Source organism: Pseudopodoces humilis, chromosome 1, assembly GCF_049639895.1.
Source record: "Pseudopodoces humilis isolate 2021_Gansu_Grassland_sample_001 chromosome 1, ASM4963989v1, whole genome shotgun sequence".
In the NCBI taxonomy this organism is placed as follows: domain Eukaryota; kingdom Metazoa; phylum Chordata; class Aves; order Passeriformes; family Paridae; genus Pseudopodoces; species Pseudopodoces humilis.
In genome coordinates, this window is record NC_142200.1 from 129,045,395 (window position 1) to 129,064,887 (window position 19,493).

General features: G+C 40.6%; 2 protein-coding genes across 7 annotated transcripts in view; one reads left to right on the top strand and one right to left on the bottom strand.

Annotated features, from left to right (window-relative positions):
* Positions 1-1,345: 1,345 nt before the first annotated feature.
* On the top strand, positions 1,346-12,738 carry CYP51A1 (cytochrome P450 family 51 subfamily A member 1). The gene is made up of 10 exons (XM_005518791.3): positions 1,346-1,621; positions 2,502-2,600; positions 3,586-3,762; positions 7,167-7,293; positions 8,170-8,344; positions 8,525-8,644; positions 9,115-9,310; positions 9,903-9,998; positions 10,858-11,026; positions 11,677-12,738. Exons 1-10 carry the CDS (start codon positions 1,448-1,450, stop codon positions 11,853-11,855), a joined length of 1,512 nt encoding a protein of 503 aa, XP_005518848.2. The 5' UTR covers positions 1,346-1,447; the 3' UTR covers positions 11,856-12,738.
* Positions 12,739-13,128: 390 nt separating this feature from the next.
* The window catches only part of AKAP9 (A-kinase anchoring protein 9), a 105,738-nt gene continuing 99,373 nt past the window's right edge, over positions 13,129-19,493 (bottom strand). For 5 of the 6 annotated variants that reach the window (XM_014248498.2, XM_014248497.2, XM_014248496.2 and 2 more), the window contains 7 exons: positions 19,046-19,228; positions 18,287-18,484; positions 17,662-17,894; positions 16,593-16,678; positions 15,783-15,903; positions 14,446-14,585; positions 13,129-13,749 (listed from right to left, as the gene is read on the bottom strand). In XM_014248498.2, the coding sequence (XP_014103973.2) occupies positions 13,706-13,749; positions 14,446-14,585; positions 15,783-15,903; positions 16,593-16,678; positions 17,662-17,894; positions 18,287-18,484; positions 19,046-19,228 (1,005 nt within the window). In that variant the 3' untranslated portion in view covers positions 13,129-13,705. The remainder of the gene's footprint in view (positions 13,750-14,445; positions 14,586-15,782; positions 15,904-16,592; positions 16,679-17,661; positions 17,895-18,286; positions 18,485-19,045; positions 19,229-19,493) is intronic. The other variant, XM_014248495.2, reaches the window with a different exon arrangement.

Sequence of the window (19,493 nt, forward strand, 5' to 3'; positions counted from 1 at the left end):
AATGAAATAAAACCATTCATGTATAGGTAATTAATCTGGAAATCCTCTCCCTTGGAAGAAATAGACTGATGCTATTCTTCTAAAAGTGTCCTTACTTCATAAACTGGCAGAGCAGAACGTCAGTAACATCCAGTGATAGTTTTCATGTCTCCCAGCAGATTGTCAAGGCTTGTACGAAGGAACCCTTTCTCAATCACTATATATATAAAAACCACTTATTTATCACTGATAAATTTCCTTTGGCACTGGAAAGTGTTGAAACTTCAGAGCTTGCAGGCAACAAATTGAAAACTTTACTAGATCCCATTGCTGACACAAAGAGTTTGAAGGTATTCAACATTGATTCCTTGCACTTTTCAGCATTCACAAGCATTCTCTACTACTATCTCATCCACTTATCTAGTAATCTAGCACATGTGAGACCTTGATACAGGGATAACCAGAGGATATTACACCTTTTTAAAAAATACAAGAATATTCATTCACTAACAAGCTTATTCTTTTGCCTGTGCACCTTTTCCAGTTGACAAAACTGAAAGTACTCAGAACTGATGAGAACAAATAGTTTATTTTGGATGAAGTAGGGAATTTATGAGAATTTAGGTTGCTGAACTTTGCAAAAATTTATTAAAAGGCGTTACAAATAATCTTTGCAACTGTACCCTGTTGAAATGTCTCACTGTATGTAATGATCAACCTGGCTTCCTCCTTGTATTCCCAGATTTACACATTTAAACTTTAGAAACTGACTGGACTCACTGGATGAACAAATACTGCTTTTAAAAGGTCTACCCAAACCAGAATTTTCCGGAGATCCATTAAGATGCATTCCTGTTGAATTAAAAAATTGTATGTGGACAACAAGCTGACCTCGGCTGTGACGAGCTTTCTGTTTCCAAATTCAGTTTTGTGCATTATTTGACCTTAAACCTTTAGGTATTAGTGGAAACTCATTTCAAAAAAACAGTACCCTGATTTTCTGACATTAAACATTTAGAACACCTGGAATTAAACACAAATAAGCTGTCCTCGCTCTCCGGGTGTTGTGCAGCCTTACAAACCAGCGCCCCGGGCTGTCAGCGGGTGCGCCGGCAGCGATGCGGCTCTCGGTCATAAGCCTCATTTCCCGGCGAATCGCGTTGTCCGGCTGCTCGAGCACACCCAGCCTTTCAAACAGGCAGGGGCCGAGCGCCGCGGGGCCGCCGCCGCGGCCGAGGCCGAGCCCTGAGGCGGCCGGGCCCGGCCCCCGCGCGGCGCGGGCCAATGGCGCGGGCCGCAGCCCGGCCGATGCCGTCACCCCGCGCGGCGCGGCCGCGGGTTGGCTCCGGCGCCGGCAATCGTCACATGGGCAGAGATCAGCCCAGCGCCGGGACCCGTCCCACGGGCTCGGATCAGCCCGCTCCAGCCGCTCCGCCCCGCCCCGCCCTGCCCCGCGGAGCCACGGCGGATGGCGGCGGGCGCCGAGAAGATGCTGAATCTCATGGAGGTCGGCGGGTCCCTGCTGGAGCGGGTGGCCGTCGGCAACCCCCTCTCCCTGGTGCTGGCCGCCTCCGCCTTCGCGCTCAGCCTCGGCTACCTGTTCCAGCTGGGGTACCGGCGACACCTCGGCTCCGACCAGAAGGTGAGCGCTGCGGACGGGCAGGGGCCCGGGGGGCACCGCCGCTGTGCCGTGTGGGGACGGTGCCCACGGGCGGGGAGTCGGGCGGGCCGGCGGCGGGGCGCGGGCCCGGAGAGCGGCTCGGACAGCCCTCGGGGGAGCCGCGCTGGAACCCGGCCGTGGGGAGCGGGCTCCGGCGGGCGAGCGGCGTTTCCAGCAGCCTCCGTGGGCAGCTTCTGGGGCAGGTGGCCGGCTTCGCCCTTAGCCGGCTGGTTGGTACCGCGGGAGACAGAGGCGCTCGGGGCTTGCGGAGCCCAAGGGCGTTCCCGGTGCTGTTTCGTCGATGGAGCTTGAGAGAAGGTGCCCGCTAATGTGAAGCACAGTGCTAACCTGAAGCTGCTTTTGAGGGGCTGTTTAACAAATCCTCCAGCACTGTTTCTGACTGCCGTCTTTTCAGTTGCAGTATCTTTGTGCTTCACATTCAGAGGCAGCGTAGGAAGACTCTTAATCGTATTCACTTTATTTTAACCTTTGCTGCTTTTAAATGTAGTTCTCCCTGAGCAACTGAATATGTTTTTCAAGTTGACCTTTCCACAAAAGAGTTAAAACATATTTAAAACTTCCACTGTGGTTAGTTTTTACGTAAATGGACATGATTTTATTACTTTTGGGCACTGGTGAATGCCAGGAAAGTGGTCAGAGCACCAAGCCTGGCAGAGTTCAAGAAGCATGTGGACAACTCAGTCAGGCACATGGTGTCACCCTTGGGGATGGGCCTGTGCTGGGCCCGGAGTTGGACTTCGATCCTTGTGGGTCCCGTCCAGCTCAGGGTATTCTGTTAGTTCACGATTCTGTGATAATCTCTGAAGAAAATTCAGTAATTATCTTTCTCTTTCTTCTGCAGAACTACCCACCTTTTATTTCATCAGGCATCCCTTTTCTTGGTCATGCAATTGCATTTGGAAAAAGTCCCATTGAATTTTTGGAAAATGCTTATGACAAGGTATGTTTTCCCACGTGACTGGCTGAGCTTATAAAAAATATTTTTGTCCATTTATTAAGCTCTCTGTCTGGGACCTGTTTAAAATCAGTTCATTCTCACCACCTTGAATATGGACTGGAGGTGTATGCAGTAGGCTCTGTGATCTTCAGATCTCTTCATCTAGCAGTAGTGTTTTCTGAGCTCTCGTGATTCATGTCACCAAATATGCTTGTACATTTGGGTAATAGTCATAGCTGAATCACAAGTTAATTAAAAAGCCATTTTCATGATTTTTTTTTCTTTCTGTAATTGGTAACTTTTAATCACATTCTTCACCAACCTGTGACCAGGTTGGAATGTAGCTGATCACCTCTGTGGGCAATTTGATGAATTTTAAGGCTTCTCTGATGTTAAGAGAGCTGGTGTATAAAAAACTCAGTAGTTTTTATACAGTAACAGCCTAGAAGAAATTGACTAAATCACTAGAGCCTTAATTCAATTTAAACTAGATTTATCAAGCTGTTTCACATTGTCTAAAACTAGATTTACAAGCTTAGATCCTAGCATGGTTAGCTTAGAGAAAGCTAAATCTGGTGCATGAAGGTCTGCTGGAGATGACTTTTAAACTTTAAAATCTTATTTGTTTCTAATTATCTATGCATAACTCCAAATCCAGAATTTTTCAAGACAGTATTTGTAGATTACTGGGGTCAATATGTGCTGCAATCTCTCTGCTAGTTTTTTAGTGTAACTGATCTTTTATTTATGTTATCTAAAATAAATGGTTTTAAAATGTTCACATGTGTTCATTATAACATTAGATAACACTAGTATGTACATTGAGAACAAATTTAAATGTGATTTAAAGTATATTTGTCTTTATTAAATGTCTGGATACTTCGTAGGAGAAAAAGTAATTTATGAAAGACTGTACAGAGAGATAGGGATGTAATGATTTTTGTTCTTCTTTCAAACAAATTTGTTTACTGTTTATTCTTTCTCTTAGTATGGACCTGTGTTCAGTTTCACTATGGTTGGCAAGACATTCACATACTTACTGGGTAGTGATGCTGCTGCTCTACTCTTCAATAGTAAAAACGAAGATTTGAATGCAGAGGATGTGTACTCTCGGTTAACTACGCCGGTCTTTGGCAGGGGAGTTGCCTATGACGTCCCCAATGCGGTTTGTATTTTAAATATCAGATGAGTAGAAAAGCAGTGCAGTTTGAATGCTGAGTAGGCAGCCCTGAGCTCTCTGCTCTGTGTGATGGGGTTGTGTTCAAAGGAACAGTGGCATACTGCAGTAGGTAAATAGTCTCACTGGATAATCAAGACTGAGCATGTTCAGGTTGCTTTCTTTACCACCTGGCCATTTGTCACTCTGGATGTTATCTTTTGTTCTTGAAACCATCTAATCTCACCATAGAGGAAAAACTAGTGTGTCACTTTTTTCTTCCCTTGAAGCATGCCACAGACTGCAGCTCACTTTTTCCTTCCAAGCAACTTCAGGTCTGTCTTCTGAGAAAGCCCTAAGAATGGTAACCATATTTATGCCATGCCAAATCTAGACATGGGAGTAATAATTTAACAGTTTGAACCACAAGGTTTGTTTTGCTCAGACAGAAGTCATTCTGTGTATGTTTGCAGGATACAGTCTGCATGGGAGCACAGGGGTTGTGTCATGTAGCATTGTATCTGAACTAAACATTAGCTGCTTTCTTGTTTGTGAGGGTGGCCTGTCATGTCAGACTCTTAAACTGCAAAAGCCATACTTGCTCCACTGGCACTCTGTGCTCAGTACATGTTGTGTAGCAGAGTAGTTGGGTGGAAGAAACAGCACTGTGATATACTTTATTTTTGGATTTTCAGTTTTGGCCTTGTTTTGTTGTATAAATGCCAGTCATTTGACTAGTTTCTGTGACCATCAATTTATTTTCCTCCTTAGCATGCCTCTTCATTCATCCCTGCCTACATGCTGTGATTGTTGCCGTGTTGTTTGATTGTGGCTTAGGGGCAGTAATCACTCCTGTCTTTGCCTCTATGCTGGCATTTTGCCATGATCCACAGAGTAAGGATGTTGTTCTTACCCTGTTCTGTTGGAAATCTCATAGACAACTAACTACCTACGATTTGCTACTTTCTAAGTAGGTAAAGGAGAATTTGGTTGTCTCCTCCTTTGTCAGGAAGTACTAAATTGTGGATAACAGTTTGGGGGAAGGATTGGTTGGTTGGGTGGTAGGTTCTTCACCACTTGATGGATTTGCATAGCTCCTCATCCCTGTGAGAACCAGCAGGACTGCAGCCTGGATAACAAGTAGGAGATCATTTCTTGTGTCCTAGGAGATCTTTCCTACTATTTCCCATAGTAGGGCCATTCTAACAGACTGGTTGCTGTCAGTTTGAATAGTCAGAGGTCTTTCTCAAAAAGTCAGGGATGGAGTTGTGAATCACTTTTGCAGCTGCTGGAGTGTGGAGGATGCATGCTTCTCTGCAATGCATCTCATCATGTTCTTCTCTGGTATATACTTGTTTCAGAAGAGTGTCTGTGAATCAGACTGCTAAGCTGGCCAGATTTTCACTGTGTTGTGCTTGTTTTGTGGATTCTGGTTGTCATGGGATGTCTGCTTGAAACTTAAAGGTCATGGTTTGTCCTTAATTCTGTGAAAGGTTGCCCCCTTGTTACAGATGGTTTGACTTCTGCTTTCATGCTCTTCAGTTTGTGGGTGGATTTGAATGTCTGTCTTCATGCAAGAGCTAGCTCTTTGATGTGGTCTACTCTCATCCATCAGTATTATATAATTTTCTGTAAGCTCCTTGGAAATGGGCATGTCTTAGTACATGGCTTACCTCATTGGCCCACCATATACAGCTTTTTTTTCTTGTTTTTGAAATGAGGTCTTTTTCTAGAGTTACACTAGGTTTTCTTTTTCTCTAGAGTGCAGTTGAGTTCTGCTTTAGTCAAGAGATGAATTGTATTACTCAGTAAGTCTTGGGTGTCTGTGGATATATCTACTTAATTCATATCCTTGATACCGGAAGGACTTCTCTCTTATTATCTCTGCAGATTTAGGTTCCTCAGAAAATTCTTTTTCCCACAAAAATTACTCTTTTTCCACAGTGAGGAGATGCAGGGAGTTTGCTATTGACATTTAAATTATCTCTACACTGATTATCTCTAGTTTCCCTCTGAAGCTAGAGAGGCAGCATAGCCAGTTGTGGCCAGAATGCATTCTGCTAGAGGTAAGCTGGTTCTTTTGCATAGTGTCACCACTACAATTTCATTTCAGACATTTAGAGAGCAGTGGAAAATTTTGTTGGCATTCTGCAATGGATGGGTCATCCTGAAGTTTCTTTCCAGACTCCCTGTTTTCTGCTTAAGCTGCTAAGTATCTGTTCATTCTGTGACTTTCAGTCATGTGTTTGGAAGAACCACCCCTTATTCTTCAAAATGAGTAACTTGCTTATTTACCAGTGATTCTGGTAATCGTTAATATCCATAGTCAATATATCAGTTAATATTCACTTTCCTCCCTCCAAGCCTCTTGCAAGATTGTTTTTTGTTGGGGGAGCTGAAATTGCAGAGGATGTGTTCACTCCTATGTGCCACTCCTGTCTCCATCAATCTGGAGACTGGCTAACATGCTGCAAGGGAAAATGTGCTTCTCTCTTTGCTCTGTGTCATTTGTGCCCTCTGACAGACTGCTGGGGTCCTAACTGCATTCTCAAAACAGAAGCTTCTAGGAAGTAGCTTTTCTTTTAATGCCTTCTGTTCTATATTGTACATGCAGAGCCCTTGGTGGGAAGACGGTTTCTGGTTTATTACTCATGGTACAGTGCAGAACTAGAGGGCAGATGCCTCATTCATAATTAGGGCTTAAAAAACAAATAATTTATTTTCTGAGTCAGTGTCCTGTCAATGCATTGAATGGTTCTCATCTAACAAAGGGCTTTTCACCAGTAGGTTTGTTAGCTATGAATTTATACATAGAAAAAGAGGAAGAGGTGAGAAGGGTGTGAAACTCACCATTTTCCTAGGAAGCAGCTTGCCTCCTGCTTCTCTGTCTGACTTCCTGTGCAGTGAGATCAGAGGGCTCTGTAAAAGTAAAGGTCATTTCTAGTCCAGGGTCCTTCTGCCTGAGAGAACACAGGAGAGGGAGAGAAAGTGAGGAAGCTGCGTATCAGGGGACACAGGCTAAATCCAGACTTTGCAAAGATGGGGCTGGTTATGTTTGTGATTATATATCTAAAGGGTATTCCATACTTCAATTTTTATATGCATCTTGTATCTTCAGGAATAAAGCTTAACAAAGATACTAAAAAAACTTTTTTGTTTGGCGCTACATGGGAGAGAACTTCAGCTCCTTTGAGCTATTATTTTACTTCAGTATTTCTGAACTATTGCTTGAAAGAAGGGGAAAAGCAGAGTATTACCTATTAGTTAAAACTTAGTATCTGCTGTACCCTGCAGTCCTAATCATAATCCCTATTTACTTCTGGATGTTCTTATAGTACAAATTCAAATAAGTTTTAATCACATTAATATGATGATCCTTGTACTGATTGCTTTTTCTGTCTTGGTTCTTTTAGATATTTTTGGAACAGAAGAAGATGCTCAAAACTGGGCTAAACATTGCCCAGTTTAGACAGCATGTAGCTGTGATTGAAGAAGAAACAAAGGAGTATTTCAAAGCATGGGGAGAACATGGAGAGAAAAGTAAGAAGGATCGTATGCATTTTCCCTCCAGTTTTCTGGGAAGTACTTAAGGCCAATGCAGTATATTTTGTAAAAGATTTACTGCAATGTAAAAGAAATTAAAAAATTTCAAAAATCAAATATAAGGCTATTGGAGAATAAAGCTGCTCAGAAAATAATTGAAAGGAATGAAGAATTATCTTAGTTTTGCTTTCTCTGTCAGCTCATAGTGCACGTGCTGTTTGTTTTGGATGGTATCAGTCAGCTCAGTGTAACCAGTTCCTAGCTCCTGGGAAAAGCTGCTGCTCTGACTTCCTAGAGAGTCTGTGCTGAAGATCTTGACTCTGGGAGTTTCTACAGTGAAAAACTGCATCTTTGAACCAATATGGTTACATTCATGACCAAAGTGAAATTGTTATTTTCCCTCATTCCCAACTTGCCCATCATCGTTGTTGCAATCTCACAGTTGCATATTATTTAAACATACATACTTATATTTAAATGCATAAAAATGATATAATACATGTCACATTTTAATATATTGAATTATTTTGAGTGTTTTTTATTTATATGTAAAAATAGTTAATAATATTGTAATATATAATTTGATATTTAAGTGTCTAAGTACTACTATATAAAAACAATTCAGTGAGCAGCAAAAATAACTGGTTTCCCATGGGTTTGGATTTCAGGGTTAAATCTTTGTATGACTTCACTTACGTTTATTAAGGATTGAGGTTGTGATGGATGGCTTGCTTTAGAAGAATTACTAACTCTGCTAGAAAAATTTCTAGAAAGAAATACCTTAGAAAAAAGGTCTCAGTGATCTATTTAAGAAGTTATTCAAAGACATCTGGTAAGACACATTTCAGTAATGTTTTTCCCATCTTTCGTCAGACCTGTTTGAAGCCCTTTCAGAACTGATCATTTTGACAGCAAGTCATTGCTTACATGGGAAGGAAATCCGAGGCTTGCTGGATGAGAAGGTGGCTCAGCTGTACGCAGACCTGGATGGGGGTTTCACTCATGCTGCCTGGCTGCTGCCAGGCTGGCTGCCTCTGCCGAGCTTCAGGTACCAGCAGTAACAGAGGAAGCAACTTAAGCATTTTACCTAAACATCATTGTTGTTTGGATTGTCCCCCCATCCCCACCACTTCTTCTTTGTAAGCTGTTCTAGACATCCCAATAAATCCTCATAAGCATTTTTCGTTATGTTGTATAAAATTGCTAATGGAAGTGTTTTGAATTGCAGACGACGAGATAGGGCACACAGAGAAATAAAGAATATTTTCTACAAGGTTATCCAGAAACGTCGAAAGTCTGAGGAGAAGGAGGATGACATGCTCCAAACTCTACTTGATGCTTCATACAAGTAAGCCAAGAGTTTAAAGACTTGTTTGAAGATTTACTTTAGCTTTGAGCTCTTTAATTAGAACTGTCTACCAAAACCCAAGAAACACTCCCTCATGTTCTGAATTGGTTTTGTTGCGTGCAATTTGTCCCAGTTGTATTCTTAAAAACAGGTTTAAAACTTCACTTATCAATGGTTATTCAGATTTCTCAGATTTTCATTGGTGGTCACGAGGTGGCTGAGGTTGCCTCCTTTCTCTTTGCTGGCTGTTGAGGAATGATTTTCTTTACGGCTCCTAAAGAGTCTTTCTCCCTCTGTTCTCCCTTCTCCCTACCCTTAGATCTTTTGCCTCTTTATTTAGGGTAGGCAATAAAAGAGTAGGAGTAAGGAGTACATTATTAGATATTGTAAATGTTATTGTATAAATAGCAACATAGCTAAACAATGAAACATGACCAAATGAAGCTCCAGCTTTGTTCCCTTGGATGCAGGGATGGCCGCGCGCTGACGGACGATGAAATTGCGGGAATGCTGATCGGGCTGCTGCTGGCAGGGCAGCACACGTCCTCCACCACCAGCGCCTGGCTCGGCTTCTTCCTTGCCAGGGACAAAGCCATACAGGAACAGTGCTATGCAGAACAGAAAGCAGTGTGTGGGGATGACTTGCCACCCTTAACTTATGACCAGGTTTGTACATTACATTAGTCCTGGGGGGTATTTTTATTCTTTTAGATGCTTACTTAAAAAAAAAAATAAAAGCTCATTGAACATGAAATACAGTCACATGCTTTTGTGTTGAAATTATAATTGGCACAGTCATTCTGTGATAATGCTATTTGCCAGTACATTTCCTCTTCTCTTCCTGTCCAAGTAAATTTTCAGTTTGATACTGTTTTTTTTAATCAGTGTTCATTAGGGAAATTGCAGTTCCTATGTTTATTCAATAAATGATAGTTCTGTAGCAGAGGAAGATCCTCATATTTCCACTGGGGAAGGCAATGCAGTGTGACCTTGTTCTTTAATTAGGCAACAGAAAGTACTTAAAAGACACATCAGTAAGACACTAGTTGTATTTGATTGTACTGGTCAGTGATTTTTTCCTTCTTAATTGAATCAAATTGAAAATAAATAATCAGTGTAGCTAATAAAGTACATGTAAATATAAGCTGCTTATTTTTTGATTTTTTTTCATTTGTTTTTAAATGGTATAAAATACCATTTTGTTTGTGTTGAATAAACTTGGCTATATTTTGATACATCATTTTCTCTGTATTTTCAGCTCAAGGATCTCAGTTTGCTGGACCGCTGTCTAAAAGAAACTTTAAGGCTTAGACCTCCTATAATGACCATGATGAGAATGGCCAGAACTCCTCAGGTGAGGACACTTTTTGGAGCTAATTTCACTGCAGCAGCACAGGCCAGGTCAGAGTATCTTGGCTGGCAGAAGGAAACACAAGCGAGCCATGTTTGCTGGCATGGAGGAAAGCTGATGGCAGTCTGGGATTCTGTCTGTGGTAGCATAGCCAGCTGTTGAGTTAGGAAAGCAGTTACCTTCATGTGGAATTGTGTCCAGTTTCAGACCCCTGCAGCCCCCAGCAAGCGAGAGACTGATGAAATGAAACAAGTGGGGGGCCACCCGGATGGGAGGGGGCTGCAGTACTGGTGGTGAGACGCTGAGGGAACAGGGATTGTTCCACCTGGAGAAGAGCAGCTCTGGGGCCTAGGAACAGCCATGCAGAGTTTTCTTCAGCAAAACGGACCCTTTCTTGTAGCTACCAGTATTATTTGAGCTTAGTTTGGTGCCACCATTTTTTGTTTGCCAGGAATTTTTAATTTCTGTCATAGAAAAATTTGGCATGCATTTAATACAAGCTAGGTAGAAAGAAAACTTTCTATTCGTACAAATACAGTACCATGTCAAAAAATGCAATTATTTTAACTATGTCCCTGCAATGTCAAAGGCTTTCAATAAATTTTAAATTCAGTCTTTCTTTTTTTTTAAAACCTCCTTCTGTAGAATTGCCAGCCTTACTAAAACAGCTGGAAGGTTCCTGCAACTACTTGAGCACTGTGTCCTGTACAATTAAGAGAGGAAGTGTAAGGTTGCATTAATTTTAAATGCACTTGGCCAAAATCTCTTGAAATTTAAGCCTCATGACACAACATTTCAGGTAACACTTTTAAAATAAAAATGGGGACATTTTGTCACGTGTGGGGTTTTGTCTCTTTTGTAGACTGTTGCTGGATACAGTATTCCCCCTGGCCATCAAGTGTGTGTGTCTCCCACTGTTAACCACAGACTCAGAGACTCCTGGAATGATGCTCTGGACTTCAAGCCTGACAGATACCTCCAAGATAACCCAGCAGCTGGGGAGAAGTTTACATACATTCCATTTGGTGCCGGTGAGTAAGAGAATGCAGCACCTTGTTGTGCTGAGGTGGCTCACACCAGCCATCTCCTACAGCACCTCTCCACATTGCCACATCTGAGGATAGATGTGGGGTTTTTTTTCTGTTACTGACTGAAAGTTTTCTTACTGTGAATGTGCCGTTAAAATAATTAAGTTAATACTTCTGCATTAGTCATAGCTGTATATATCTCTCACAGCAGTTATCAAAACACCTTTAGGTTAGTGTGAGTGATGCTTGACTCGCATCTTTTTAAGTCCAGGAGTTCAGTTGAAGGCAGAGCAAAAGTCCCATCAGACTGCAGAGTCCGATCTTCCAGAACAGTTTACAAATATTGCCATAATGGAGTTAGAGGTGATCTCATTTCTCAGTGTTGTAAATGCTTCTTTCCTGATACATAAATTAATGCTTTCTAGTGGGGACAAAACAGCACAATCTCATTTCAATTACTCATATGTTTTATGCAGTGACAACTTGGAAAAATAAGACTTGTATGGAATTATAGAATGGGATATGTGAAACATCAGAGCCTCTGATTGTTGAGAAAGGGGCAACTACTGTCTGCATAAAACTTCTAAAATTAGCTGATTGTCAAAGGGGATCCAGTAAAATATTCTAACCACATTTTATGGCTTTCCTTCTAGGCCGTCATCGCTGCATTGGAGAAAACTTTGCTTATGTTCAAATTAAGACTATTTGGTCTACTTTGCTTCGTTTGTATGAATTTGATCTCATCAATGACTATTTTCCAACTATAAATTATACAACAATGATACACACACCTAACAACCCTGTTATCAGATACAAGAGGCGGGCACTGTAAAGTTTGGCACTAAAACCTTGTGTAAACTAACAGACTTGAATAAAATTGTGACAGAATAAGTGGCTGATGGAAGCTGATGCATCTGCTGTTAGGCTGCAACAGTAGTCTACCAAATACAAAAGTTTTGCATCCATTTTGTTTGCCCACACTATTTGATGCTGCTGTGTATAATTGCTTGTTCTAGAGTTTTCTCACTGCATTTTTAAAGCAAAAGTGTCTTTTCTATTGATGTAACTTTTAAGGTGCATGCCCCATCTTTGATGAAGAAAGAAGTGATTTCTACAAGTGGAACTCCTTCCTTTTGAAAAAGAATTGAAGATTACTTTCTCCAGAGAACCAAGGGGCAAAGCTGCCTACCATGCCTCTGTACCAAATTTCAGCAAACCAATCTGGGAACAAGGCACCACAGGGGACTGTACTTGGTGGTGCCCTTCCTTTGGCATTTATGATTCTGTTCCAAGTGAATGATGATCTTCTTCAGGTCTCGGCTGATTTAAGAAAATGTTACTGTACAGCTAAGTGGTAGGCACAGTTCAAAATGTTCACAGGTAAGTCATTTCAAGAAGGAGCCATTTAACTTTCTAACTTGAAGTAGATGTAAAATGCTTATGTTCAGAAAGCAACAAGTAATTCTCTAAAAAAAATTTGAAAATGGTGATCTCTGGAAGCTTGATGTAAAGTGTAAGAGTAACAATATGATGATACCAACAACATGAATTTTGTAAATAACGTGTTTGTGTGTAAGGAGGTGAAATAGCTGAATGTTGTCTGGGTTTGTACTGACTCATGTGGGATTGTTAAATGGTGTTTGGTTCAAGAGTGCTGATGATAAATGGTAATGAGCTCTGGCTCACAGGAATTTTGAATTAAATTTGTAAACAAACCTCTTGGGGAAGTTTTTCATGCTCAACCCTGTTACTTCTTTCTGAAAACATTTAATCAGAAAACTCTTTTCTTGGAGTGGGCTGTGTCCCCTTCAGCAGTGCTCCGTGTAACCAAGATTTTGTGTTGTCCTTCCTGGTCTAAATTCAGTGTAACTGTTCTAAAACCTTATGTTTGTATCAGTCACGGCAGGTGAGGGAGCCCAGGCTCTTCCCTCCCAGCCCTGTCAGATGTGACCAGGCTCTGCAGAATCCAGGCTTGTCCCTGGCCCTCCAACTGATAGCAGTGCTTTGGAATCTGTAAAAAGTCAAGTTGCAGTCACTACAAGTAGGAGGAACTCAGGCAGGAGCAACCTGTGTCATGTGAATAAGGGAGCAGTTCTGGAACACAGTTAGAAGCATGAAGTCATGTTTATTTCAGTACTTTGACAAAATACCCATAAAATTCAAAACTTCTACCATTACAAAAATAGGTCTCTACAAGTGATATTCTGTCTGCACTGCCAGTAGCAAATATTACGAGAGTCAATGTAACTTCAGTAGCCTTGCCAGAAAAAGTGCAAGTAAACGTTGCTGAATGTAGCTCAATTTAATTAATACACAAGTTTCATCTTTGCACCCTTTTGATAAATACACACTTCATAAGTTAATCATTTAAATTAGCATTCCACAAATATACATGTACTTTAAGGGTGGAGGAGTTTGTTTTGGGTTTCGGAGGATTTTTTGGGGGGGTTGTTTGGGATTTTTTTGTTCAGATTTTGTTTTGCTTTTTTTCATAAACACAAAGTGCCTATGTCCATAAATCCCAGTCTCTGTGGGTGTGCCAGGATGGAACTGTATACAATCGTATAGCTGTGTTCATATTGGTCCCACAATATACACATTATACAAAAGCACAGAAAGAGCACAGATTTACAGAAGGCAATCCGTTAGCATCACTGCCAGTGATGGAGATGTTGAAGGATATTATCTTCTTATACCCATGTGCAACTGAGTGTATGAAGTTGAACCTGTAAGATGGAGAAAAAATTCAGAATTTTTCACCAGAATTACCCAGAACAAGTACATACATGCACCTGAGCAAGCATGAAAAATTTTACATAGGAAATCATAGAACAGGGACTTTTAAACAATAAATCTTTTAACAACAAGACTTTCTCAAATGATGGGGAAGAGAAACACAATAACTTCAAAACTCAAGTTTGATGAATTTCATCCCATTGTTCTGACAATTTTCTTGACGTATTCCTCTTTCAGCACAAAAATTGTCATAATCTACGGGACAAATTGACTGTAACTTCTGTAATCGAAGTGGTAGAAGAAAAAATTCCTCTTCCATGTCTCAATCTTCTGGGTACATTTTTCTCTATATAACTTAAACTCTTAGCAAGATGCCAACTGAATCCTTGCTGTGCATTTATTAGAGATCAGGGAAGTAAATATTATATTGCTAACGTTACCAATCTCAAAATCTCAAAATAATGAAAGTGTGCTTGTATCTCTTCAAAGAATTCCACAATCTTCTTTTAAGTGAGCTTTTTGCTACTGCTCAGAAAGAGCAGTAAGAAGAGTTTCACGAGGAAACTCTTGTTTAAGGCTGAAAACCGATCAGATGGAAGTTGTTTGCTATGTATCTCAGAGAAGCGGCAGCGTGGCAGTGGGCCCTGTGCTGCCCAGAGGTGCTGGGGAGGGTGCCTGAGCCCTACCTGACTGCACGCTGCCGAGCCGCTTCTGCAGTGCCTCCAGACGATTGATGTAATCTGTCAGAGCCCTTTCGGGATCATAGTTCTGCAGCTGAGGACAGGTGAAGGAGACTGGGTTTAAATCGGCAGGCAGCCCATGGAGCCTAGGGGCAGAACAACACACGCCATTCAAAAAGTGAAATTTTGAGTAAAAACATCAGCAACACAGCAAAATACTGTAGGCAGGGATACCTTATAGCTGCATCACTCTTAGCTTATGCACGTGGTAGCCAGCACATCAAGTCCACTTAGCCTCCCTGCCACTTACTGCCCAAGGCAGAGAAACCATTCTTTCCCCCTTGCCTTTTATTTATATAGCACAGGATTTGTTGCTGCATTTTTTTGAGACAAAGACTGACCAGCAAATTCCTAGTGTGATTGCAGCAGAATCCATGGTAGATTGAAATTGGTTTTCTATTAAGAAGCTTGTGTCAACAAGGACACTGCCATCTTTACAGGATTCTGATTCTTGCCATTACTCTCTGTAAGTGAAAGTCAATAGTGGCTAAAATAGATTAAAGGTTTTTACCACGTAAAATATGGTCATATGGTCATGACAAATAAAGACAATACAAATATGGAAGTGGTTTACATGAAAATGAAATCCAAAAATTATGGATGCTAAATCTGAACCAGAGTGCCTGTAGCTATTACAGGCTACACAGAGCTCGATCCTGCCTGAGAGCTAGCCTGAGAAATTCATGGGAGGATTTAAAAACAATCCTCAGAAACAGAAAACAGCCATACCAGGTGCTGTTTGTCTGTCCTCTTGTTTTCCTTGCAGGAGAAAGTCAGGAGGTGTTGTACACCACTGACCAATGATGGTGATGTAGTAGTTTACTAACCAATAAGAGTTTCCTTTCTGTACTTGCCACGAACCAGTCTATAAAACAAGTCTAAAGTAATAAACTAAGGAATTCTCCTGTTCTGACTCCCTTGAGAGTCTGTGTCGTTCTTTTCGCCGTTCCTAATAGAACGACAAAAAATGGCTAGAATTTGATATTCAGTGAAGACCTGAAGTCACAACTTCATATAAGCTCATCAAAGTATGATGGCACTCATAAAAATACTGCCCTTGATGAAAAATAACAGTGTCACTGGCAGGGGTGTGCAAGCTTTGGCCTCAATCATGTGATGAGTAATCACACACTGAATGCCTGAGACATAATTTTTTACATATTCTTACAAAAAAGTTGAATCTCACAGCATCAAAGGTTACAAACCTTAGCAGTAAACACTGAGGCTTTCAGTTATTTAAAAACTGCCTGAAAGGAATAGTAATAAAAAAACTCCAAACGTACTTATGTTGAAAGTTTATAGGTGATCTAGGAGACTCCATGCCTGACCTGGATCTATGGGAATGCCTCTGTTCTCCATAAAGATCCATGCCACCAGAGAATGAATCAGGCCGTAATTCATTACCTAGAAATACAAAATATACAGAATATTAGAAATACAAAAAGCAGTGTCTTGAAAACTAAAAGAAGTAAGGCCTTTTGCACTTTTCTGGGAATCTCAGATACGAGTTTTCTGTTTGCATTTCACAAAAATGGCATTTAACAGGTGTAGACCAGTTTAAGACTCAGGGAAAAGCAGAGGTGAAATCCTGGCCTCACTGACGTCAATGAGGAAACTCTCACAGACTGAGCAAAGGTTTTAGTGCAGACCTAAATAGCCAGTAAATAATAATGAGGCTTCTGATTCTCCTTAGACTCTTACAAAACAGCAAACAGAAAACTTATTTCCCAGACTTCAAGCTGTAACAAAAGAACGACAAGCTTTTGTTCTAAGAAAAAGACCTCGATTGAGATCATCTACAAAAACTCCAATGACACAGCTAAAAGTGCTTTCATGAACACGCTCCATAGGGAAACCTTCCATATTTTTTTTAATCCCACCCACAATGGAGCAAAAAAGCTCTGAAAACAAAAAGGTTAGTGTCTGTGCTGAGCAAGAAAACTGAGGTTAATCCAAACAATTATAGCAAAAGAGACAGGGAACAGCCCCCACTCATTCCAAATGAGGATAATACAAATTAAAACCCATCTCCATTAAGCAGCGATATGTCCTGTGGATACCATTTTTTCAGTCATTACTGGACTATGACTTACCTGTGTTCTGGCTAAAGATATCCCTATTGATAGTCAGAATACCGGAACCTGTAACTCTGTGCCATCGACGAACCAGGAACTTCATTCTGCATTTCAAATTTAAAAAAAAACAAAAACAAAAAACAAACAGCTTCTGGATAAATGAAATAGTCTGATACAAGTAATCTGCTTCTTATATTCTAGAAAGTATAAAAATTTCTTGACCAGCAAACAAGATTAACAGATGGACATCTAAAACCTGAGTATCAAATACAAGACATCCTTTTACATACCCCTAAGGAAGACCATCTTCTGTCCAAACCTGCATTTAGCTTCACCTGTGCAATTCCAGAGGTGCTGTATAGGTCCAAGTGGACAGTAAATGGCTCAAGCACCTAAGCTACAGTACACCAGCATTTTAAAATCAAACTAAATATATTTTTTTGCTCTGTTGCAACCCCAAAACTGCAACTGCAGAGCACTATGAGTAAAATTCTCACAACAGGTGCTGAATACTTCCTTGAATTTATATGACACACAAGGCTCAGAATAATAGCAAGCAGAAGTGCTTGGGGGTTCAAACCTTTGTGAAGAAGGTTTGTTAGCAACATGGCAGTACTATGCAGTAACAAACTTTACTTTTTTCTTCCTCACCAATTCCCGCTCATCCTTAGTCTTGTGAAATTCAAAGGATTACCTAGATGGAGAAAATTCCTAAATCTGTATTATACTTACATGTAAGATTTTAATCTTTAAAGGAAATTAAGTTGCAGAAAAAAAAACCTTTGTAAATAAGTGCAATACTTAGAATTGCTCATAATGTTTCTTAATAATATGACTTTACCCAGTGCACTCTATCTGTGATTATCAGAGCCCTTTTCAACTACCATCAGACTGTTTATTCCTATTACAGAATTTACCTACACTATGCTCACCTTGTCACCCTACAAGTATCTAATATATTCATGACTACCAAAAATATACCATTTAAACAGGATGGAATATGACAATGTCTAGATTTCACTAGAGAGCTAGAAAAGTATATATTAAACAGCACAATCTATTTGAAATGTAACTTCCTCTGGGTTACCTTGAAATTGCAATGGACACTCTGACTGCAGAGCGAAATCGTGTAAAACCCTTTGAATGATGTGTGATGATTTCAAGGTCCGTGTAGGAAGGCTGTCCCCCCATCCGTGCAATGAGGGCCAGCGTGGCTTCCTCACACTCCTGGAATCCTCCTAATAACAGCAGCAAATATTTCTTCTGATATATGAGAGCCTTCCGAAAGCTCTCTGCTCGTAGGTATTTGCCATAAACTCTCTGCAACAAAAGAAAAAGACAAAAAGCCCCGTAAGCTCCAAGAATCACAACAGACTTTTGACATCGTTACTTCTATAGCATTTCTGTGATTATTCATTTCTCAGTACCATGGAGAAGACTGTGCTGCTGCTCACACTTGTTGAGTACAATTTAATGAGGATCACCTAAACAGCAAAAAATAGGGCACACACAAAAGGACAACATAGGTGTTTACAATGTCATTCTTCAAGAGAAAAAAAATAGTCAGGTACCTGAGGATGGAAATTTTAAAACTGAATTAATCTCTTTTTACTCAGAATAAAGCAGAGTGAACACAATGAAAAATAAGCCCAAATCAAAATTTTAAAAACAGCTGTAGTTAGCATGTGGGGGAAAAAAAAAAATCTTCTTACCCTTAAAACAGCATTTTCAGTATCTGATCCCAGTTCTCTGAGGAAAGCCTCGCTCCTGAGCTCTGCTCTCAGCTTGGAGAGCTCTGCATTGGCTTGTTTCAAAGATTTCTGCAGCGACAGCCTTTCTCTGTTCCAAATTTCCTTCTCAGATGCAACAAGAGTATCAATATTAACTCCATCTGATGAGTGCCTAGAAGACTGAAGACAAAGGAAACTGAATTTGAATGACATAATTTGGAAAAGCTTAGGCCATGTCATTCTAGTCACTGGTTTGGTGGAGAGCTCATAAAATTAATGAGAAAAACTATTCAGTGGTTGGGTCTGAGGCCACCCTTGTGCTCTGACACCTCAAAACCAGTTATTTTAGGAGCCAAATAAATGTTCCAGAAAAATACAAAAAAAAATAAAATAAATAAAAAGTCCCCTCCACTGGATCACATTAGCATCATGATCTTGAAGGCTATCTGGATCTGCTTATCATGGTGATGAGACAGAGATAAAATGAAAGGCACAAAGTATTTAAAAGGAAAGAGCAGTTAACAAAAAGAAGCTGGGTAAAATCATGAAGTTTGACACTTAATAGGATGAGTTGAGACATACTGACCACTGAACAAGAGTAACTCACACCCATTTACTCTGTAGAGGGAAGCCAAGAAAGACAGACAGCTTGATCACTCTCAACTGGGTGACTAAGACAAGAAATTTTTGTTGCTTTTATGTCTTTGTTTATAACTCGCTAGATCAGCACCAAGGACATACATAGTCTGCAGGTTGTCTGTGCTGGTATCTTCTCAGCTCTTCCTCCAGTTTCATAACAGCATTCCTCAAATTATTCTTCTCTTCACTCAGTCTGCTGACAAAGCCTGTCAGCTCAGCATTTTGCCTCAGCAGCCTCTCAGTGAGTGAGCTGGATGGAGTCCCTGGAGGCAGCACCAGCTTCAGCTACGAGGAAGAAAGAAAACCAAACTCACCTTCTATTAGATCCAAGCAGCCAATTTGAAAATAACTGGTTTACAGTGAAAAACTTTCATAGATAATGACAATAGCTTTGTATCAGCTTGTACAAAAAAACCAACTTTAGTGTACATGTAAACTACAGATTACTGTGACTTTCTTGTCTATACTGACCCTGTACATTACAACAAAGTATTTTCATACAAGCTCAGTTGTACCAGCTATAACAATTTGCAGTTTTCTACTATGTTTA

Excerpts from the sequence above, each read along its gene's own strand:
- CYP51A1 (XM_005518791.3), top strand. The coding sequence starts at position 1,448 with ATGGCGGCGGGCGCCGAGAAGATGCTGAATCTCATGGAGGTCGGCGGG. Across the intron at positions 7,294-8,169 it reads GGGAGAACATGGAGAGAAAA|ACCTGTTTGAAGCCCTTTCA; the intron begins GTAAGAAGGATC and ends ATCTTTCGTCAG. Across the intron at positions 9,999-10,857 it reads GAATGGCCAGAACTCCTCAG|ACTGTTGCTGGATACAGTAT; the intron begins GTGAGGACACTT and ends TCTCTTTTGTAG.